General features: G+C 48.1%; 8 protein-coding genes across 10 annotated transcripts; 5 read left to right on the forward strand and 3 right to left on the reverse strand.

Moving 5' to 3' along the window:
• Positions 1–1,169: 1,169 nt before the first annotated feature.
• On the reverse strand, positions 1,170–1,265 carry BDBG_17375 (uncharacterized protein; the record flags this gene model as incomplete). Its single annotated transcript, XM_031725110.1, has 1 exon — positions 1,170–1,265. One exon carries the CDS (start codon positions 1,263–1,265, stop codon positions 1,170–1,172), a length of 96 nt encoding a protein of 31 aa, XP_031579394.1.
• Positions 1,266–2,435: 1,170 nt separating this feature from the next.
• Positions 2,436–5,048, forward strand: BDBG_06384 (C6 transcription factor; the record flags this gene model as incomplete). The annotated part of the gene is made up of 5 exons (XM_002623490.1): positions 2,436–2,572; positions 2,759–4,059; positions 4,139–4,427; positions 4,499–4,532; positions 4,596–5,048. The coding sequence occupies 5 exons, from the start codon at positions 2,436–2,438 to the stop codon at positions 5,046–5,048; spliced, it is 2,214 nt and encodes a 737-aa protein (XP_002623536.1).
• Positions 5,049–5,397: 349 nt separating this feature from the next.
• Positions 5,398–6,386, forward strand: BDBG_06385 (3-oxoacyl-[acyl-carrier protein] reductase; the record flags this gene model as incomplete). Its single annotated transcript, XM_002623491.2, has 3 exons — positions 5,398–5,456; positions 5,558–5,997; positions 6,115–6,386. The coding sequence occupies 3 exons, from the start codon at positions 5,398–5,400 to the stop codon at positions 6,384–6,386; spliced, it is 771 nt and encodes a 256-aa protein (XP_002623537.1).
• A 46-nt stretch (positions 6,387–6,432) lies between these two features.
• Positions 6,433–8,746, reverse strand: BDBG_06386 (L-iditol 2-dehydrogenase). Its single transcript, XM_002623492.2, has 3 exons — positions 8,392–8,746; positions 8,081–8,242; positions 6,433–7,938 (listed from the first exon to the last, which is right to left on the reverse strand). The coding sequence occupies exons 2-3, from the start codon at positions 8,147–8,149 to the stop codon at positions 6,772–6,774; spliced, it is 1,236 nt and encodes a 411-aa protein (XP_002623538.1). The 5' UTR covers positions 8,150–8,242; positions 8,392–8,746; the 3' UTR covers positions 6,433–6,771.
• Positions 8,747–8,893: 147 nt separating this feature from the next.
• On the forward strand, positions 8,894–12,483 carry BDBG_06387 (D-3-phosphoglycerate dehydrogenase). Its single transcript, XM_031722588.1, has 8 exons — positions 8,894–9,763; positions 9,878–10,037; positions 10,787–10,885; positions 11,051–11,165; positions 11,244–11,360; positions 11,432–11,514; positions 11,601–11,876; positions 11,973–12,483. The coding sequence occupies exons 2-8, from the start codon at positions 9,951–9,953 to the stop codon at positions 12,186–12,188; spliced, it is 993 nt and encodes a 330-aa protein (XP_031579395.1). The 5' UTR covers positions 8,894–9,763; positions 9,878–9,950; the 3' UTR covers positions 12,189–12,483.
• A 110-nt stretch (positions 12,484–12,593) lies between these two features.
• On the forward strand, positions 12,594–15,490 carry BDBG_06388 (60S ribosomal protein L17). The gene is made up of 5 exons (XM_002623494.2): positions 12,594–12,849; positions 13,048–13,261; positions 13,605–13,792; positions 13,882–14,699; positions 14,847–15,490. Exons 1-4 carry the CDS (start codon positions 12,847–12,849, stop codon positions 14,032–14,034), a joined length of 558 nt encoding a protein of 185 aa, XP_002623540.1. The 5' UTR covers positions 12,594–12,846; the 3' UTR covers positions 14,035–14,699; positions 14,847–15,490.
• A 2,111-nt stretch (positions 15,491–17,601) lies between these two features.
• Positions 17,602–21,432, forward strand: BDBG_06390 (beta-N-acetylhexosaminidase). 3 transcript variants are annotated; one of them, XM_031722590.1, is made up of 2 exons: positions 17,602–17,809; positions 17,863–21,429. In XM_031722590.1, the coding sequence occupies exon 2, from the start codon at positions 19,006–19,008 to the stop codon at positions 21,250–21,252; it is 2,247 nt and encodes a 748-aa protein (XP_031579397.1). In that variant the 5' UTR covers positions 17,602–17,809; positions 17,863–19,005; the 3' UTR covers positions 21,253–21,429. The 3 variants fall into 3 exon arrangements, with proteins under 3 accessions (XP_031579397.1, XP_002623542.2, XP_031579398.1); XM_031722591.1 differs by lacking the exon at positions 17,602–17,809 and having other exon boundaries at positions 17,812–17,967; positions 18,061–21,432; XM_002623496.2 differs by having other exon boundaries at positions 17,602–21,429.
• Positions 18,157–18,690, reverse strand: BDBG_06389 (uncharacterized protein; the record flags this gene model as incomplete). The annotated part of the gene is made up of 2 exons (XM_031722589.1): positions 18,157–18,517; positions 18,662–18,690. 2 exons carry the CDS (start codon positions 18,688–18,690, stop codon positions 18,157–18,159), a joined length of 390 nt encoding a protein of 129 aa, XP_031579396.1.
• Positions 21,433–21,499: the final 67 nt, after the last annotated feature.

A 21,499-nucleotide genomic window follows, 5' to 3' on the forward strand; every position in this document is an offset into this window, starting at 1 on the left:
CGGGGCCAGTTCGCCGTCTCGTTGAATGAAGACACAAAAGGTGCTCGACTCGAATTCACGACGGTATTGGACGGCGCGGAGTGCAGCAGTAGGGTATTCATGACGCAAACAATAGTCATTGGTGGGTAGCAATGGCATCAACCGTTGGCATCACTAGCATATTGTGAAAACCCCAAAAAAAAAAAAAAAAAAAAAAAAAAAAAAAAAAAAAAAAAAAAAAAAAAAAAAAGAAGAAATGAAAAAAAGGAAAAGAAAAGAAAAGAAAAGAAAAGAAAAGAAAAGAAAAGAGAATGAAAAGGGAAAGGAAAATAGTTACTCCCTTGCACACCACACCACATATCTGTTGTGGATGTTCCATTCGGAGCTCCCCTCCCCCACTCACTTGCGATACACGATATCGTGAGAACCCCGAGGAAAGGAAGCACGGCATAATCGTACATAGTTGGGCCGTTTTTCGGTGCTCTTGAATAAAAGCTTGACCTAGAACCGCTTGTCCTCCTCTCTTTCTCAGTTCTTATCAGGGATAGCCACAAACCCGTTGAAACCCGGCAGAGGCACACTTCAAAGGAGTAACTTATGAAGAACGGGCAGTCAGCGCGCTAGTTGTTGACCATTTAACCAGCCACAAATGTGATCGAATTGAAGTCCGCGAGCCTGAATAGGAAAGCTGATTCTGAAAAATATGACTTACTGCGTAGATGCTACGTCGTTATAGCGCCAGCATGAGAACCTAATTATTCCGAACCAGTCGATGGCATGAAGTTTAAAGGAGCACTAAAAATTCATTCAAACGCATCTATAGCCTAACCGGCATCAGCCAACAACGCAGTGCTCTCTGCTCTCCTCTGAGTTCCTCCGGATCGAGATCTGGAATTCCATTTTCTTTTCCATTCAACGCTCGAGTGCTTGCCGGACATCTCACCCGACGCGCCAATACTCAGGCATTTCCTACATCTGAAAATGTCACAGGAAAAAGCAAAGAAACAACAACAGGCCAGTGCAACACAGGACACTTGACTTGGTTCTCCCCATCACTGCCATTATTCAGCAGCATTTTTGGGTCCTCTGACCACGGGTATTTGCTGGTGGCTTGTTGGGCAGGGCTTGGGTCCAGATGAAAGGGACAGGTGATGGTGGTGCAGGAACTGTTCTCTTTTGACGCCTGAACTTCAGATTGAGAGAGCAGACTCCGTTTTATTATTCGTTTTCCAGACAGAGGCCAAAGTCTTCGATCCATGCAGATACACGTACATGTACATGTACATGTATGTACATACATTCAGCGGTACGAGCACTGTGCAGATTTACCTTACGGATCGTATGTTGGCGTGAGTTCCAGCCTGGTATAAAAGGAATATGCTCTGAGGGTGCGAGGCAATGCTGTATAACCCCCCCCCCTGGGCTATCCGTAAATCGGCGAGACAGTTGATTAAAAAAAAAAAAAGAAAAGAAAAGAAAAGAAAAATCATCATCATCATCATCATCACATCACCATCCTAATAATCTGGAAACGAAGCCTGATGTTTAGATTGCAGAAAGAGAGGTTTCAGCAGCTTTTCATTTCTGAACTGCCTTCACCAATAATAACAATAAGTAGGATGTTGGTTGGTCTGTTTAGGGTATTTGCGCTGGGCCGCCCACTAGGGCCAGTTAGTCAGTCTTAGTAGTGACTCTTAGAGTCTTTAGTGAAGAAGCGTGAGTTAAGGTTGTTTGCCAAAATAATAGTCTCCGTCCGGCTCGGGCCTCCACCAAGCCCACCCAGCGGCTAGGGGCCCCCACCCCCCAAACTTCAAAGAGAGGCGGAACTCCAGGGCAGCCAACCGCCAGCTCCCGGGGGCGTTATTGGCCTGGTCGTGCGGGCCCACTCGCCAAAACACACCCGGAACCAGATGGCACGGCGGCTGCCAAGTTGCCAACTTGCTGGGGCTGCACTGCCGCAGTACCGCTGCAGCGTGTGATCTTAGCGGCCGAGTCCCCGGCTAGGGCTCCCCACTTGGGGCTAGTGTGGGGAGGGAGGGACCTCGTCCCATCATCTAATCTGACATTCTGTACAGAGTACGCAACGATTCTCTTCGTTGCCAATAATGAATGGCCCTCCCCCGCCGCCCAGCCCGCTCGACTTGGCTCTCAACTGCTAGTTTACTAGCTACTGTAGCTATCACGGATGCATCTCATATCGGACCAGAATTCTCCTTGCTGACCCGGGACTGCTGATCGTGCGACTTTGCCCTCCCAGCACTTGATGCGCAACCGCAACGCACCGGCGCAGCAAGGGAACTCCCGTCCAATGCCAAGACGGACCACTGCATCCCCAGCAAAGAAGCGAGGGCGAAGGAAACAGCCAAATGCTAAATGCTGGCTTTAATGCCTGTGGTTCGCAGGTTGAGTTGAGAAAGAGACGACTTGTTCTGTGCTTTCTTAATCCTTAAGCAGTCATGCTCACCACGGCTCTCCGTAATGGCGTAACCGAAAAGGTTACAAAACGCAAGCTGAAGGCCCACTCCGAACACCTCATGAAGCGCGTCTCGAGAGCTTGTTTGCACTGTCGCCAGCGCAAATCTAGATGCGACTTGTAAGTGGGATGGGAGTTCTCCTTCTCTCTGGAGCTCGTGTCGAATGGGCATCACCTGTTTCTTCGCCATTCACACAAACCACTCCCCCCCTCTTCCCCCCCGGTCAAGCAGATATATTCGGCCCAGGGGAGATTGTTCTTTGAGGGCCGGACCCCACCGCTGACTGACTGGTCTTTGGCATATAGGGATAGTAGTGGAAGCCCAGGAACTCCGCCTTGTCAGCGGTGTCTGCGAGACCATCGTGAATGCGTTCTGGGTAGCTCTAACAGAGGAGGGCGGCGTATTCGCAAGCCAAAAACTACCAATATTGAGATGAATTCAAATTCCTCCCCCACCAAAGTGCTGCAACTGCCTCCGACCGGCGTCTCTGGTCCTTCAGAACCCCATTCGTTCCCGCAGCCTTATCCGCCAGATCACTATGGACGATCCGATCCACCCACCACTTCCACTATCAATATCGACGACGACGATGATTCCGCCTCAACTACGGACAGCGCAATCGGATCCGTTCCACGGAACCCGTCTGACGCATGGCAGTGTCTGACAAATGTTGCCAAGCGAGGGTCAGAAAGCGCAAACCTCGATAAAACCGGAGATCATTATTCAGAGTCGAAAAGACGTACTAGACTAACTGGTGTTGAAGATGAGGACCCTGAGCCGGGAATCAAGGCATATCGCCTTATCAAGAACAGGTCCCTCACCCGTGAAACTGTTTCCCAGCTTGTGACGCGTTACGCGGAAAATTTCCATCCTTATCTTCCCCTTGTTCCACGAAAATACTTTGATCCAGCTGCTCTAGAATCATTTGCGTCACAGGAAAAGCATCTGCTTACCGCAGTCCTTACCATCGCCTCAAAGGACCTTGTCGAAACCCCGCAGGTTCATGAGGTTTGCTCCAAGTATATGCATGAACTAATATCTGGCATTGCCGCTGGAACAGATTGCGATGTTGAGGCGGTTGAAGCATTGCTGATCCTCGCCGAATGGGAACCACAAGGCCTACGGCCGAAAATTGAAGCCGTGGGGCGAGGAGAGGAAGATAGGGCAGCGTGGATGCACGTGGGACTAGCTCTACGCTCGGGATATTTCCTTGGGCTTGATCGGACTTCTTTCAGAAGTGATCCCGCCAACGACGCGCAGGTCGACGGACGGAAGCGACTGGCATGGACTAGCTGCTATATTTCGGATCGATTGATATCCGTTCGCATCGGACGAGCATTTTGGTCGCGGGGCCCTGGCCCAATGACGGGACTTGTTAGCAAAGACTTTCCGTCTCTACAACCTCTCACTTCAGATGATGAAGACTACGCCAAGATCTTCCAAGCGCTGTTGGACCTCACACAGTTGTACGGAAACGTTCACGATGTCCTCTACTCAGGAATGCGCACGAGCAGTCAAATGATGTTGATGGGAGATTACGTGAAATACGTCGACGACTTTCGAAATGCACTTGACCGCTGGAATCGGAATTGGGGCACATTAACCTGTATGTCCAACCATTCAAGCCTACTCGCGGATCCCTTGCTTTCTTAGCAAAGAAATCAGCTAATACAAAAATCCCATAGGCTCTCAACACATCAAGGTGACCCTACAGATGTCTTACGAATATCTGAGGCTATACACAAACGCTTTTGCGTTCCAAGCGGCAATTTCCCAAGCACTCACCTCCAAACCCAAGGGAGATGCTCCAAGTCACAGAGAGCACCTACGGGCAGCATTTAGCAACGTTGCATCTATGCAGGATGCCCGTTTTATATACGCATCAGTTGATGCCGCGAAATCATACCTCACAATTCTGAATAACTATGTTGATCCCGAGAAACATTTACATTTCATGCCTCTTAGATATTATCTGTAAGTTTACCTTTCTTCATCAATTGGTTCTTTGGGTACTATCCCTTAACTAATACCGTTTTGAATAATAGATATAGCATTTATGCCGCTGTATTCCTATACAAGGTAATAATGGCTTGCCCCAATCCTTGCATTCTTAGATCTGGTTCGTTAACGTGTCTCCATTAGGCCCGCTCATTTGGAGTAATGAACCCTCCTGAGGAGCAAGCTGTGCGACATTTGATAAACCTTACGACAGACAGACTTCATAGAGCGAGTGCAGGGCCCGACGACATCGGCTCCCGCTATGCTCGGCTACTCGAGCTTCTCTGGAAACCCAAGTCATCGTCCTCATCGTCATCTAACACCCACGAGACGCTGCGCAAGGACGGAAATATCCCGACAGGAACAGTCCCAAGTAGACTTCCAGAGCAGACATATATGCAATATTCACCAATGAACGATTTCTCCTGGTTGGATCTAGAGGCTGTCGGTGACTATGTCTCTGGATATCCAATCGGGAATCCCAACCTTCTCGGCATGAATTCATTTCCACATCATAATCCATTCCCGGTAACCTCAGAGACGATTTGGCCTGTTCAAAACTGGCCGGTTGATCTTAACGGTAACTTATTATTTTGAGCCCTGGCTATTTTTATTTTTATTTTTTGTTTTGTCATCTGGAGGCATTTTGCCCGAGACTTGCTTATTCTGAATAAATTAAGTTGGTTACATAAGGCGCATGCCACAGCCTCCGCCGCCTGAGTTTCCTCTTTGGGAACATTGCGGGGTCGGCAATATGGGGAAGCTTTGTACTGATGCTCGTACGTCACGATAGCCGGGACTTCACACAAAACAGCTTATTGAAGCCCGACCATGATGAGACGCACTACGATTTGTTTGCCATGCGTACTCCTACCAAACACTTGCAAACACCAAATAAGTGGGTAAATACTCCCATCTATACTTGACCCAATCAACCCTCGAAATAATGGCCTCCTTTAATGAAGTTGAAGGCCGTCTGGCACTCATCACTGGAGCTTCTTCGGGGTTAGTAGATTCCTCGCTAAGCTCCAAATCGCTTTCAATGATAACGCGCCGTCCACGAACACAACTATTATACTGACGCGACAGCACTCTTTCGGTTTCAGCATAGGCGCAGCATGTGCTCGTAGACTTGCCACAGGGGGCGTGCATCTCGCCCTCACCTACTCCAAAAACCTCGACGGCATGAGCGCCGTGTACCACTCCATCAAACAGCAAGGGTTCCAATCAGCAGGATCACCCCTACGCATTTCCATGCACCAAGTTGACGTTGCCGTCCCCGAACAGATCAGCCTCATGTTCCAGGAGATTGAACAGGCGCACAACCAACTCCCGGACATCCTGGTGTCGAACGCCGGATACGGCAAGCGCATTCCGCAAATATGGGATATTTCGTTGGAGGAGTTTGATCACACGATCAATGTTAATTTGCGGGCGTCATTTATTTTGGTGAAGGGGGTGGTGGAGCGGATGAAGGAGCAGCGATGGGGACGGATTGTGTTTATGTCTTCCATAGCAGGATATGGAGGGGGCATTAACGGGTGTCGTATGTTTGCCCCAGTTGTACCCACCCCGACTTACTTTGTGATCGTAATGTGTTTTCTTGTAAAAAATGATGTTTGGTCCCTTTTTTCTAACCATCTCACCACGAAAAATACAATAGACTACGCTGCCTCCAAGGGTGGCTTGACAGGTATGATGAAGAATCTCTCCACCCGTCTTGCCGAATACAATATCAGCGTCAACGACGTTGCACCCGCTATGATTGGTGAAACGGGCATGATACCCAATGCCCAGGCCATTCCGGAAGTTGCAGCGGGCATCCCGCTGGGCCGATTGGGAACGCCAGAGGAGGTTGCAAATGTGGTGGAGATGTGTGTGGTGACGGGTTATTTGACGGGGCAGAGCGTGTTGTTGGCTGGGGGGTTGAAGTGAACTGTTTTGGAAGAATAATCTTTGACTTTAGTCTTGTTTTTCACGTTTTATCGTTTACCATGTTATAAAGTTGAGCGAATGGGTTTGATGATCAGGTATATATGTTCATTTATGGGAGACTGTTAGTATTTGATATTTTATTTCCGTCTTATTTCGTTGCGCATGCAGAAACAACCGCATTCAATGGAACATTAGAAGAAACCCTTTATCATTGGTACATTACTAGATATTCCATTCCCGTGTTCATATACTGCGTAGTCTAGGCAACATTTCAAATCCAAAAATGTTAAAAAGGGTTTCCGTCCGGTTACAAGTAGCTCATACGTAAATTTATAGCCCACAAGTAATGCGTTCGCCCCATCAAGAGAACCTCCTGGCCAGCTAACTACCTCCCACAGCCTTCCTCCTCCTCCTCCTGCTGCTGCTGCCCAGAAAGAACTATAACCTTAACAACCGGCTTCCCCTCCTTATCCACCCCCTTCGCCGCTAACTCAAATGCTCTAACCCCATCTTCCAACCGCACAAAATGCGTCGCTACCTTCTCTGCTACCCCCTGAAATTCCTCACTGCCCATCAAGGTCACCGCCTCCGGATACGCCCGTTCGGCATACCGAAACACACCAATAAGATCAACCTCCCGCAACGCAGCTGCGGACAAGGGTATGCTAGGCCGCTGCTCCCCGCCCATACCAATTTGCACAACCGCCCCGCCAGGCCCCGTGGCATAGATGCCCATGCGGATGCAGCTCGCGACGCCCGTGCAGTCATATGTACGGCTAAAACCGTTGGTGAGAGAAAAGATGGACAGGATCTGCTGGGCGATCTCATCTTCGGGCTGTGGTGGGGAAGGGGTGATAGTCGAGGACGGATTTGGCAGTAGATATGTGCGTATCTTCGCGGTGCGGGAGGGGAGGGACGCCGCGATGCGCAACCTTTCTTCGTCAATGTCCGCGACGACCAGGGTAGTGAAATGCTGTGTTGCGGCAAGGGCGGCGGTGAGGAGGAGGCCGATGGCGCCTGCACCGAAGACCAATGCGGCTGTCTCCTCTGGGGTCTCAGTCGCGCACAGCGCCCGGCTCACTGAGTCCGGATCGGGGGGGTTTGAACGGCGGATCGCATGCATGCATACCGCCAATGGCTCAATCAACGCGCCCTGCACGTCGCTAATGTGCGCAGGTAGTTTATGACATTTGCTGGAGGGATGGTTTGTCAACTCCATCAGCGTGCCGTCGAGGTGCGGGAAGGTCTTTGCGGAGCTCCTAAAGCGGAGACTACGGCAGATGTTGTAGCGGCCTCCTAGGCAGAGGGAGCAGGATCCGCAGGGTAAACCAACTTCAAGAGCGACGCGGTCGCCGACCTGGAAGTCATACACGCCCAAGCCGACAGCGGTGACAATTCCGGCTGATTCGTGGCCCAGACAGAGCGGGGCTCTCACGATGAAGTTTCCATTCCGCCCATGTTGGTAGTAATGCAGGTCTGAGCCACATAGGCCTGTTGCGCGGATGGCGATTTGGAGTTGACCCGGCTGTGGAGGTGGGGTGTGGCGAGTCTCCTGAGGTGAAAGTTAGCGGATACCGGTTGCTCTTTCTTTTGTGTGTGTGTGAGAGTGTGGGTATGTTTGGTATAAAGGATGTTTGGTATCAAAGGCCGCAGCCAGTGGAGTAGGACGAAAGCAGTCAAATGAAGTGACGTACTAATCGGAGGTCTTTCGCTCCGTGAAGCACAAGGGCATGGGAGAGCTGGGAGCTAGTCGGGATAGGCATCGTTAGTGCTTTTCTGGCGACCGGGAACTTCTCTTGACTACGTCTTTGTCTCCTGGATATGGCAGCAGGTGAAGAAATAAGACCCTTCAAACGCTAGTCATTCAGTGGCATGAGCAAATTTATCTCCTTGCAGTATGGTTCAAGCGTGCGCTGACATCAGTGAGAACGGCTTGACCCTTTTATATCTACTCAATCGCGAGAAGCATGTCACCGAAAAAGCAAACAGCAGTTGTAAGACTTACTTCTCTCAATTAGTCTACCATCATAACATAAGCTATATGCATCAGAGGGTTACTTCCCCTTACTTTCCCGAATTCCGCAGAGTCTGTTCAGGGTGAAAGTGTTGTTTCATGAGTCTTGTCGCACAAAAACGGACGTGCTGGAAACCGACGGACAAGAAACGGTGCAACAAAGAACATGCGGGGTGCAGCTAAAGCTCCAGTGTTAGTCTCACCAAGCAAGCTAGTTAACTAACTGCTGCAAGACTAAAACTAAAAAAGGAGCAGAAAAGAAGCACGGTGACAAGCGGATTAGCTCTCTATGATAATTAATAATAATAATATGGTGTTGCAGCGGGAAGTCCAAAATGTCCCGGCCGGAAGATGAGATGAAAAAGGAATAATGGATTAGGGCTTTGAAGTTAGTTAAACGTTAACTAACCTCGGGTGGTTAACTTATGTAATAACTTAATACTTGTCTATTGCCGAAGTGTGCTTTTGCTGGCTGGGTTTCATTATTCAGGGGCGAGAGAGGGTTTTCATTATCCGACCACCAGATAATAGTAGACAGAAACAGAGGCAAAAGCAGGCGAAAAGGGCAAAATAGAATAGCTCACAATTAAGCTGTCGATGCCAAATAATACTCTCCCTCTGGGCTTTTTGCCGCCATCCTATTCCAGTTCCTATTACTCCTCCGCCTGCATTCCCCTGGTTGGTTTTGATATTGCTACTAACCTTCCGCCCCCCGGGCTCGACCAACAATGACATTCCCCGGCTTCAAGCAGCCAAATCTTGATTTTGTTTTTTCCATGGTCAGTTGCCGCTGCATTCGACCATGGCTTTATCCCCCTAACAGCTACAGCTAGCGATTGAACACTAGCTGTTTGTTCCGCTGTTGCGCGGGGGCTGCCGTTTTCGCCCCCCTAAAGCCCCTTTGCCCGCGCACAGCTGATCAGCAAACGCCCAATCAGTACCTACTGCTTGTTTCATCCTCCGGTGCTCTTCTCATCCACAAACCAAAGTTAACCTCTACGTCAGATCGCGGATATATCAGCGCGATAGAAAGGGAAGATGCCAGCCCATGATGCTGCCACATTGGCTTTTTGGACCCGGTTTCCGGGGGTTGTTCCACCCCCCCTCCCCCCTTCTGGGGAGGATATAAATACGAGCTAAAGAGCGCAATGGAACTGATATCTTGTCCATTATTATTCCTCCTTTATAGTTACATGAGTAACCACCTGTTCTACTGTCTACCTCGCTGCGCCTTCTCTTCTCCAGAGCGATCCTATCGGTTTCATCTTCATTCGTGACTGTTATCCAGTTACATTAGTTATCCGTCTCTGCGCTGCTAATTAACAGCCCAGGAATCCCCGTCGAGCGATCGGAAGGCTTCACGGTAAGTCTTTCCCGAGCATACATACAACCCGTATCAAGAGCTTGATGGATGTTTCTATATATATGAGTTCTATTGCCTCCTTCAAGAAGTGAACTGCAACTGATGTTGTCGAAGATTTCAGACATCCCAAAGGAATTGTCCAACCTCGTTTCTATCATCTTCCAATTGATCCAATTCTCAAACAACAATGTCGTCTCGAGGAGCCCTTCTGATAGGAAATATTGACCACTGCAAGACTGAGTGGGATAATTTTTCCTCTATTGTTTCTCTGCACGTATGTGTACTCTTTTACTTCCCCTGCGTTGCCCCTGGTTTGAATCTCTTTTCCTAGAGTCATAGAGTCATTTTGGACTGGATGAATGTTTTTTATCACGAACATGGCCCGAAAAAGAAAAAAAGGAAAAAGGAAAAAGGAAAGAAAGGAAAAGGAGAATGGAAAAAAAAAATCGGCCTGGAAACGAGATGCACCATTACCCGGACCTTGCAGACCCATCCTGATTCGTTTCGCTTTTGTCATTGTGCGGTGTACAAATTTTCCTCTCCCCCTTTTTTTCTTTTTGTTTTTGTTTCTCTCTTAGGCCCCCTTTTTGCCTTTGACGCCGACAAAAAGTACGCGCATTGCCAAGCCAAAAGGGATGGACAACCGGTGGAACGCCCACGGGTGGCGTCTACGGAAGTCCAAAGAAAGTAACAACTTTGGACCAACAAGGATACGCTTGACATCCAAATAACGCTGCACTTTGTTCAGCCGCGCGAAAAGAACAAAAGTGCATCGAGATTCCCATATCGATTAGCTCTTTTCAATTTGCTCATGCAGATTGTGGCGCAGGACTTGAGTTTCATGGCCAGGCTCCTAGCCCAGAAAGGCAATGATCTGGTGGATGTCATGTTTCCCTGATGTTTCCAAGCTTTTCTTTGTTGGTCACATGTCTCGCTATTTGTGTGACATGAAACGAGAGGACCGATCAAGGAAGAGAAAAAACGAATAAACAGAGGACAAGAGAATATGCTGACAGATTGCAGCAATACGGTCAAGGAAACCGAGATGAGTTTATCGCCAACTGCAAAAGCGGCAAGTATGATGGTGTCGTCGCCATATATCGGTCGAACGAATCGACTAAGGTAAGCCCAAGTCCAAGTCGATTCTTCAAGATATTCCCGAAAGATCAAAACATGCCATGAAAACCCTGTCGTCGGATGGTCGGGGAAAGAGAACGTTCTTTGTAGCAGTCCATGCATTGAAGCAGCTTCCCCGCTCTGATAACGTATGTTACACACGCTGTGCAGGTAACCGGTCCTTTCGATGCCGAGCTTCTCGATGCTCTCCCGAAATCTCTTGAGTTCATCTGCCACAACGGGGCAGGATATGACAATATCGACATCGCAACATGCACCAAAAAAGGTATGTTTCCCTATTGCTTTCACTCCTAATCCCATTAAAAGGTAGTTGAAAGATTTATCGCTTAAATAATTGGTATAGGAATTCGTGTTTCTAGCACCCCCGTAGCGGTTGCCCCTGCAACCGCAGACGTTGCCATTTTCTTGATGATCGGAGCGTTAAGACAACTGTGGACTCCATTGTCTGCTGTTCGAGCAGGTGAGCTTATATCTCTTCATATTCCTTTTGCTGTGCCTAGGTCATAAGGCCAAAAGCTGAGCATCCGGTAGGAGAATGGCGAGGCGAGACGGTGCTGGGGAATGATCCCCAAGGAAAAGTGCTAGGGATCCTAGGCATGGGAGGGATCGGAAAGGTTTAGTTACCCGTCCCTATTTGTAGCGTATGTTACCAAAAAAATGAATCTGCTAACTGGCTAAACCTGTCATTTTCACTGCGCAGGAGGTTGCCCATCGTGCCAAGGCCTTTGGAATGAAGGTTATATATCATAATCGAAAGAGAGCCGACCCAGAACCTGAAGGAACCGAATACGTCACCTTCGATGCTCTCCTTTCGCGATCCGACGTCATTAGCATCAATTGTACCTTGACGGATCAGACTAGACATATCATCAGGGAGCGTGAGTTCGCGAAGATGAAGACTGGCGTGGTTATTGTCAATACCGCGCGCGGGGCTGTGATCGATGAGAAAGCGCTTGTGGAAGCTCTGGGAACTAAGGTAAGCAACTATCGACCAAAGAAGAATTGGGATCTCCAAATCATGGTACTCCTGGAAAGCCTTCAACCCGTCGATTCTGATACAGACTATTAATAGGTTGCATCTGTCGGTCTTGACGTCTACGAGCACGAACCCAAGATCGAGCCGGTTCTGCGTGAACATCCAAGGGCTTTCTTGCTCCCACACATTGGGACTTTCACACGCGAAACGCAAAAGAAAATGGAGGAACTTGTACTCCGTAATCTCAGGTCGTGTTTGGAGCACGACATCTTGATCACCATGGTTCCTGAACAGCGGATGGTTTTCCCCTAAGGCCACGTACGCATACAAGCGAATTCCCGCTGCGGCACCGGGGAGGGACTCTTGAAGAAAATCAGTATTGGCAGTCAATGAGGATTGGGTCGTGTCCATTAATTTTTTATTTAAGTTTATCTGTTTTGATTTGGGTGCGTTGAAAAATGATATCATAAATTTTCTGCCGATTTCATCTGCGCATGTTGAAGCATATTGGACTCAAAGCAAGCCCTTTGTAAATATAGTTTCCAGAAGTAAGATAGCATCCGCGTAGTATTCAACTGCAGACCAGCGCTCCCAAAGAAACCCTGTCATTGATTGATCCTTACCCTCCAGCCGATGGTTTCGAGGTTTGTTTGATATACGATAATCCCGAGGCGAGGAAACGTTATGTACTTCGTACGGTCAAGTGGTATCGTAACGCAAAGATATTCCACTAGCGCCAAAACAACCTAGTGTTAGGGCTGCCGGCCGCCACACCTTTCCCGATCGGGACTCGCTTAGCAACGCGCCTCACAGCGCTGTGACTGGGCGGAAAACAGGCTGAGGCCACACACGCACGCTGACCACCAGCCAAAGCTCCACCGGGTTCGACATTCTGAACGAGCCAACTTCTTCATCTCAATCACCAACCCCGACCACCAGGACCATCTTTCAGCACGACAACTCCATCAAGATGGTGAGTCTCCCTGCTGCCATGCCCCTTGCTGCCCTCGCGATGACTACGGTTGCTCAATTCACCCCTGGTCGAATCTCACCCATCCCACGAAATTGCTCGTTGGCAGTGTTTCCTCTGGCACAATATATAAAATCTCCTCGCAGGAGCACGACGGCATAAGACCCGTTATACTGACGGAATTCCTTAAAAAACTTTCAGGTCCGCTACGCCGCCCAATCGATCCCCAGCGCGAAGAGCGCCCGCTCCCGCGGTTCCTATCTGCGTGTCAGCTTCAAGAACACCCGCGAGACCGCACAGGCGATCAACGGATTGAAGCTGCAGCGCGCTGTCGCTTATCTGGAGAATGTGATGGCTCACAAGGAGGCTGTGCCCTTCCGAAGATTCGCTGGTGACGTTGGCCGCTGTGCGCAGGGTGAGTTCTTTTTGCGATTTTGGCTTGGTTTTGTGCTTTTTATGGCGGGGGGTTGTGAGGGATTATGGAAAGGAAAGGTTGGATGAGATGTTTCCGAAAGAAAAATAGAGTGAATGACAGGGGATGTTGGAGGAAGATACGAACACGCTATCCGTTGCGAAGGAGGATATGGATATCTTTTTTATTTGGCGGAATACTTGTGGTGGATTGGAAGAATTCTTCTCGAGCTGTTGGATGTGTTTGCGCATAATGGATTGAAACCCAGAAACTGCAACGATGATGGAAAAATTCTGCAACCAAACAAAAGATAACAGTGCTAACTAATTTTCCTTGCACCATACAGGCAAGCAATTCGGTGTCTCTAAAGCCCGCTGGCCCGTCAAGTCTGCCGAGTTCCTCCTCTCCCTCCTCAAGAACGCCGAGGCCAATGCCGATATTAAGGGTCTTGACACTGGCAACCTCATCGTCCAGCACATTCAGGTCAACCAGGCTCCCAAGCAACGACGACGTACTTACCGTGCCCACGGCCGTGTATGTTTCTCACTTTTCTCTGCGGCCCCTGCAACAGTGCCTTTTCATCTACATGGCGTTTAAAAACTAATTCGTGATTCCATCTCTAGATTAACCCTTACATGTCCAGCCCATGCCACATTGAACTCATCCTCACCGAAGGCACCGAAGATGTCCAGAAGGCCCCCACCGACGTCACCAAGGCGAGACTTTCGTCAAGACAACGGGGCGCTCAGATCCGACGCGCCATTACTGCAGCATAGGTGAAATAAATCAAAACAAGCAAACAAAGGGAATTAAAAAGCGGCGCATTTGTGTGGAATTGTAGCTACTTCTTTTTGTTTGTTTCTCTTTTTATAAAGGTCGATATAAAGACATAAAAAGATGACAAACTTTCATGCTGTTTTATTTAATGGTAGCGAGTTCTTTTTTCCCTCTATCTCTTGTTCCTCTAATTTCATGCATCCCTGTGTCATTGGCATATAACCCCTCCATCCTCTATTCTCGCCTAGATCTCCTTCCTCATGTGCCTTTCCCTTTCTTCTAACCTCGCTTCATGGTTGATGACCTGGAATTAAATGGAATTTTCTGGTTTTTCACCTCTCTCCCGCTCCAAATAAGCAACTTGGATTTGTGCGCGTTGTAAACACGTGAAATGAACAGCAGCATGCCCAGCATAGGACATTTTGCCATGGCCTTTGACGGAACCGGACTAGGTACCTATGATATTATATCAAATCATCATGATTGGACGGCCTTAGCAGCAGGAGATTATTTCAGCCAAATCGGCGATTATTATTAATAACCACCATGGCTCATTATCCCCGATCAAAGCACAAGACAATGGTTCAATCTACCACTTCACATAAACCAGATATATTGTGGAGATAAGATGTCCCTAATGATCCACACGCAGCAGTTTGACTAGGTAAGCGCACCTTTCGGCCATTCACGATAATGCTTGTCACTTGCATATACATATATGTATATATTCAGTCGATGTGTTCGTAAAATTTACCACCGACAAAAGCAAACATCCATCAAAGAGACAAAGGCAATCTGACACCAAGCATAGAAAAAATTTAATATGCAGGATGTCACTGCCTTTCTTGGAGGATAACATTGCTATAGTTGTATAAAAGAGCAACCGTTTTACTTCAGCCCACTCAAAGGAACTCTTTTCAGCACGAGACCGTGAATATTGCTTTTGGGGCACAGTGCTCATCAGTCCGTACAAGAAAAAGCGCCCGTGCTAATAACTATTTTGAAGAAGATTGGTGTGCCGGATTGGTGATCTCCTAAACAGGCTGTTGATAACATAGCAGTATGGATGGTGGATATCAGGAGTGAGAGGAAGAAGGGTGGAGTTTAAAAAGACACACTTTGATCATCTGAAGAAGCTCTTCCTTCAATGAGATGTAACTTGCACAAATCTTGAAATATGTATATCAACCACCATCTCAGTCAAGCCTGCTCTGCTAGTGTTCTCTAGATTGTGTTGCCTTCTTGTCAAGTTGTTCTTACCTTGTCCATCTTGTCCATGTATTTGACCATCTAAAGATTGTACTTGCCAAACATAAAGCAAAGAAAGGAAGTTTGATTTCTGTTTCTTGGATTGATCACTTCTCATGGTGCTTGTGGGCGCATTGTAGCCCTTCTTGTAATTTGATGACAGTGTCAAACTCATGCACAATGGCCTTCACACTTTTACAATGAGGAATAGAATATTTACATAGCAAGTGTGGAAAGATTCCTCATATCATTTATACAGAAGAGCAATGATGGAGTATCATTAGACATTTATTCAATACAAAGATGAGAACAGGTTGCTGCTAAAATGTAAACCGCGCCTTCTTGGAGTGGTTCCTCAAGAGTTGGTTGGTCTCCCACGCCGCTGATAAGGGATCTGTGACTCTCTAACTAGTTAAGTTAGTTACCTTCCCCGATTTAGCATGGAACTTCTTGACCAACTCCTCACATCCCGGGATCAGATCAATGTTCATAGCCTCGCCATTTCACCAAGTACCAGCACATCTTTTGGCCACCATCCTCCTTCACCATTCTTGATTTGAGTCACTCCTCTGCTGTCACTCCACCATCTTCAATCAACACTGGCAGTGGTGGGATCTGACCCTCAGGGTTGGACTCCTCGACACTCCCGACACTGGGTTCCCGACTGGATGTACGGCGTGAGGCCAAAAGAAATTATAAAAAAATTATAAAAAAATATAAAAAAATAATTTCAAAAAGGACTTACTTTGGCTGTCTCCAGCACTTGTAACTTGGGACTCAAACATCACACATCAACTTGTGTGTGAATTCATCTCATCATGTCCTTGCACAGGCTGGTATTCAACACACTGCTTTCATTATTGCTGTCATCAGAGAAGAGGCTACTGAATGAGCCATCACTGCTGCTGCTCTTGTCACCTTCACCAGAGATGCAAGAGTGCTTACTAATAGCTATGAATATAGATTTATCCAGCAGATTGATATCATTCTTCTCAAAGAGACTACACAGTCAATCCAGACTGATGCTGCTTATATTGTCACACATGCCTGGATTCTGATTCTGAGGGCCTGTCATCTTCACATTCAAGGTAGTTTCTGGACTTTCACTTATATTGAGCAGTGGATTCTTTCTGACTGATTTCTCATTCTCATCATTTCGTTTTCTGACAGCAGAAAAATGCTGCAGACAGAAAAGTGACTTACACTGAAATTTCATGCCTGATGCTGTGATGTGTGGATTGAAGTAATGAAACATGATGAGACAACAATCAAGTCAGTTAAAGAAATTGCAAAATCATGGAAGATAACAAGAGCAGTGATTTCAGAATGATTGTTGGCAGTTCAAGCCTTTCAGAGTGTAAGAGAAATCCAGCTTTTTCATACCTTCAGGGTGGGGAAGAAACACAATGAAATACCTTTTCAACCTGGGGAACTGAAGTCTTGCCTTCACAAGCCTCTCAGTCAACTAACGTTAGTGGTTGTTGTGATCTAGCTACGTGACAAACTCCCACTCCCGTTGGCAATTGCAAGCCCCAGAATCAGGAGCCCATTCTCGGTTTTACCCCAGGCTATATACGTTGGTGAAGCTCGTAAAAAGGTATATCCATCAAGAAAACTAGCACAGGGTTGCGACTAGGATAGATGCACTAGGACAAGAGACATTATATTGTAGCAAGAAAGGTATGAAGGGAAATGAAGTGGCGGCTGTTATATTAGGGGATTGGAAATTTTTGTTGGCAGCGTTACCCTAATATGTATAAAATTTACGGGGAGAGAGACAACTTGCGTTTACCCCGGGGGTAGATATTTATCTTCAACCGCTAGGATAACTCCATCGCGTTATGAGAACCCAGGGGGTCATTTTTATGTCTGTTTCTAATTCATTATTTTTTTTCCCCCTTCTCTCTAGCCTTCCCACCAGGGGCCATGCGGAGGCGGTAATCCCAGCAGCAAACGGTGCCTGGATGAACTTAGTTTCTTGCAAGTTGGCAAATTTCACTTTTATATATATCACTGGAAACGAGAAGATGCAACTATGCTCCATGATCGATTGATGCTCAAAATGGTGGTTTCGTCCGAGATACATTACACTCTGTACAACCAGTACATCACTCCTCAAATGGAGAAGATAGAGACTTTCAAATGATGTCCTGCCCGTGTTTAAAACTGTTCCAATTCCACGAGAGAATGAGCAGATGATGTCGTGGGAAAGGACGGGAACCTAAAATAAGCTTAAAAACGCCAAGACTCTAGCACGGTTGACAGGGTAAATTCCAGGAATGGCTTTCAACACATTTTGACACACCAAAGATTGCTGAGGACAACGGATGGTGATTTCTACAGATATCATGGACATGGACGAGCATCAAGGCATTTGGGAGGACCTTCCGAGTGTTTGTACGTTCTCCTTGTGCTCCCAGTGCTTAAATCAGGATCTAGTCGTTCACCATCAGACTGGTCAATCCTCAATTTTCCATACCATGGGGTGTACTACAGCATTTGTCTTATCTACGCAGAAATCAGATGGTAAACAAAACCCGACCTTTCCAATCCGATGGGATCACTAGAGCAAGAAACAGGGACTGCCAGTCCACACACAAAGTCCCTCGTTTGCGGATCCGAACGGATGCGTTGAGCGATGGATAGCAAGATGGCTCACGGATTAATGACTTGTTGTTCCGAAGGTGTGTGTAATTGCCCTGGATGTCTGCTGCGCTTCGCAAGGGAGAATCTCGCTCTTGGGGACTGGACTCAGACTATTGAACCTTAAACCACAGTAACGCCTGTGCAAGTAGAACGAACTCTCTGATCCATCTACTCCGGACATCCGTACAGCACTTCTACTTAACAATTCTATGCCTCAGCTCTGAGCTTTAAAAGGAGAATTGTCGACGTAGCTGTCTTGGCTGAGAAGCAACCGGAAGCGGGATTTTTACTACTTTCCAGAGTTCAAAGAAGAATTGAGCTTTTACCGCGATGATGGCCCGATACGATGGCGCACTTGGCTTGGGATTTGTCAACCCCCCTGTAGTTATCGCTTTCACTGTGCTATCCGAGCCTTTGGTGCCGCCGAAGTTACTCCACATGACGAGCCTTTCTTTGTCTGCCAAACAATTCAACATGTCAGCAATTTGGGCAGCTAAAATTTCCCATTGGATCCCCGGATATGTCGTATTTCCCTTCCTTCTCCCCATGACCTTGCTCTCCTGGTTTCCAAGACTGCAATACTTGTTCCTGAATTTGTTTCATGTCAGATTACCTTTTCCTTGGGGTAACCCCCTAAATGCCAGGGAACGTGGGGGTTGTTCTCCAGAATCTCTGCGGGGTACACAGGCGGAAAATTTCAACCATTGGACAAAAAGCCCATGAGTTACATACAACGACAGACGAGCAGAGAAGAGTTCCATCAGACTCGCAGATCATGGTTCCCGTCAGTGTGACCTGGATGCTACCTATCCGAGAATTACCCCGGATGGCTGGGACCAACCCCCACGCCGGGACAGTTCCGCTAGCCACCTAGCTGCATCTTGCTATCTTGTCCTGCAGCTCGTGTTCTTCTTCGCTGTGCTACAATGAGATGAGATGAACCGCGAAGCTCTGGGCGCTGGAACATTCTCAAACGGCCTCTGCTATAAAAGGCCAGCATTACCTATGGTACTCGATGTAAATCCAAGCAACAGCTGCCGCCCTATTACTTAGGCTTCTCTCCGTGCGCAGAAGCAATGATGCGTCTTCTACTTCCCTTACTTGTCACAGCCGCCTCGGCGCTACAAACCCTCCCGCCTGTGGACTGGCCTGGCAGTGAGGACATCTCCGGTTCTGGGTTCTCCATTTCCGAAGCCCCAAAGACGATCTATATCGAAGAGAAGTTTTCGGAACGAAGGGATGAGAATGGAATGACTCTTATCCCACCCTCTGGTTATGAATTCGCCGAAACGTTTCTCTCCGATCTGGAGGAGATTACCCGCGAAAAATGGTCCCTTGAGCGTGTAAAGGAAATCCCGAGCGATGCCAAAGGTATTATTCTGGGCGCTTTCAGACAGGATGCTGACGCCTTGACTTACGAGGATGGAACAAAGACGGAGGAGGGTTACGAGCTGGAGATTAAGGATGGTCAGGTGTATGTTGGAGGAACTGGCGCCCGTGGAATGTACTGGGGCACCCATACATTCCTACAATTGCTGCTTGTACACGGCGACAAGGAGATTCCTGCTGGCCGCGTTGAAGATGCCCCTTCTTATGCAACCCGTGGCTACCTACTTGACGCTGGACGGAAGTGGTACACACCAGCTTTCCTGAAGGACCTCTGCACGTACGCATCTTTCTTCAAGTTGTCTGAATTCCAATACCACAACAGCGACAACTACCCCCTCAATCGCGGGCGAAATGAGACGTGGACTGAAGTTTACTCGCAATTCGCTCTGCACCCCGAGAACGAGGAGCTGCACGGTGTTGTCCAGCGCGCGAATGAGACTCTCAACCGAGCGGACTTCGAAGATATGCAACAGCATTGCGCGCGCCGTGGTGTCAGCATCATTCCAGAGATTGAAGCACCTGGCCACTGTCTTTTCCTTACCAAATGGAAACCAGAGCTTGCATTGGAAAAGAAAGATTTGCTGAACCTAACTCACCCCGATTCGATCCCCCTTGTTAAGTCTATCTGGGAAGAATTCCTCCCCTGGTTCCAGGTCAAGGAAGTACATATCGGTGCTGATGAATATGACCCCACGCTTGCGGACGTCTACATTCAGTTTGTGAACGAAATGCAGAAATTCATTAAAGAGAAATCCGGAAAGGATATCCGTATCTGGGGAACGTATGAGCCATCGGAGAACTACACTATTTCCAAAGACATCATTATCCAGCACTGGCAATATGGTCAGTCCGACCCCCTTCAACTGGACAGAGAGGGATACCCATACATCAACTCCCAAGATTGGTGGGGATACATGTCTCTGAAGAGTGACCACACCCCTATCTTCCCGGCTACCTACCCACAGTTCTTCAACAACACGCGGACATTGAACTTCGCCAACAAGCCAGACTGGCAATGGGAACCGTCGCTTTTCAACCACGTGAACGTGACCGAGCAGGTCAAGCCAGGCGCGAAGGGCAACAAGGGTGCCATCATCGCGGCTTGGAACGATAACGGACCCGATGCCAGTACACAACTCGAAGCATACTACGCGATGAGGGATGGAATTCCCGTCGTTGGCGCCAGAATGTGGGCGGGTGCACGAGGCAATCGTCTCGATACCAAGTCACTGCCCGCATCCATGGAGCTCCTGACGAACCGTGCTCCAGGCCAAAATCTTGATCGACGCCTGCCATCTGAGAAGGGAGATGAAGAGCCCGGCGAGACGCTCTTGACCTGGAGCAGCGACAAGGGCTCGAAAGATCTGGGCCAAGGTAGCAAAGGAATGAACTACACGCTGATCCTCGACGTTACGGGCCCCTTCAAACTATCTTCCGATGACACATCTCTCTCCCTCGACGATGCTGGAAACCTCCTTTTCAACTCCGACAACTGGGTCTACCCCCTCCGCTCCGTCGGAGAGGATGACGGCTACGATCCAGGCCACCCCGGCCGAATCTGGACCAATGCCACCAGCTCCACGCACGAGCCTGTTACCGTCCCCCTGACTTCACAGGTGACCATTAAGACCGATGTGATCGGCGGAAGCAGAGTATGGATTGATGGGAAATTCAGCGGACGATTTGAAGTGTTCGTTTTCGGCGGAAGGAATACTATCTTCTCGTGGAACCAGATGGCACTTGTGGCCCCACTTGATAAGATTGAGGGCGATGGATTGAAGAGCTTGACGCTCAAGAATGGCATTGGGGATTCATCAGGCGGTGACGATGATGATGACGATGACGATGACTCCTTCTCAGCGGGTAACCGGATTGGTTCTGCGGGCCTTTGGGCTTGCGGTCTTGCTCTGATGGGCATGTCTCTCCTACTGTAAGAATGATGAAGTATTGATTGTGAAGAACACAGAATAACAATACAAACTCAACCAATGATTTTATTTATATTTTTTTGGGCACGGCACCTTTTGCAAGTGGTGGCTTTGTATAGTTAAACTAGTTCATTTCTCCAAAGAATAAATTGTTGAGATATTTAATGAGACATTTTTGCACCCTACTTCCCAATATTGTGCTGGTACCTATATATTTGGACGCTTTCTTCTGCAGTATCGATTTACCTTGGTT

Source organism: Blastomyces gilchristii (genome assembly GCF_000003855.2).
Source record: "Blastomyces gilchristii SLH14081 genomic scaffold supercont1.13, whole genome shotgun sequence".
Taxonomy (NCBI): Eukaryota; Fungi; Ascomycota; class Eurotiomycetes; order Onygenales; family Ajellomycetaceae; genus Blastomyces; species Blastomyces gilchristii.

Coding starts and splice junctions, on each gene's coding strand:
- BDBG_06386 (XM_002623492.2), bottom strand. CDS start 8,149: ATGCCTATCCCGACTAGCTCCCAGCTCTCCCATGCCCTTGTGCTTCAC. Junction 7,939..8,080: donor GAGCGAAAGACCTCCGATTA/GTACGTCACTTC, acceptor CTTTCACCTCAG/GAGACTCGCCACACCCCACC.
- BDBG_06390 (XM_002623496.2), top strand. CDS start 19,006: ATGATGCGTCTTCTACTTCCCTTACTTGTCACAGCCGCCTCGGCGCTA.
- BDBG_06388 (XM_002623494.2), top strand. Junction 13,262..13,604: donor CGTTGGCCGCTGTGCGCAGG/GTGAGTTCTTTT, acceptor TGCACCATACAG/GCAAGCAATTCGGTGTCTCT. Junction 13,793..13,881: donor CTTACCGTGCCCACGGCCGT/GTATGTTTCTCA, acceptor TTCCATCTCTAG/ATTAACCCTTACATGTCCAG.
- BDBG_06387 (XM_031722588.1), top strand. CDS start 9,951: ATGTCGTCTCGAGGAGCCCTTCTGATAGGAAATATTGACCACTGCAAG. Junction 10,886..11,050: donor GGTCGAACGAATCGACTAAG/GTAAGCCCAAGT, acceptor CACGCTGTGCAG/GTAACCGGTCCTTTCGATGC. Junction 11,877..11,972: donor TGGAAGCTCTGGGAACTAAG/GTAAGCAACTAT, acceptor GACTATTAATAG/GTTGCATCTGTCGGTCTTGA.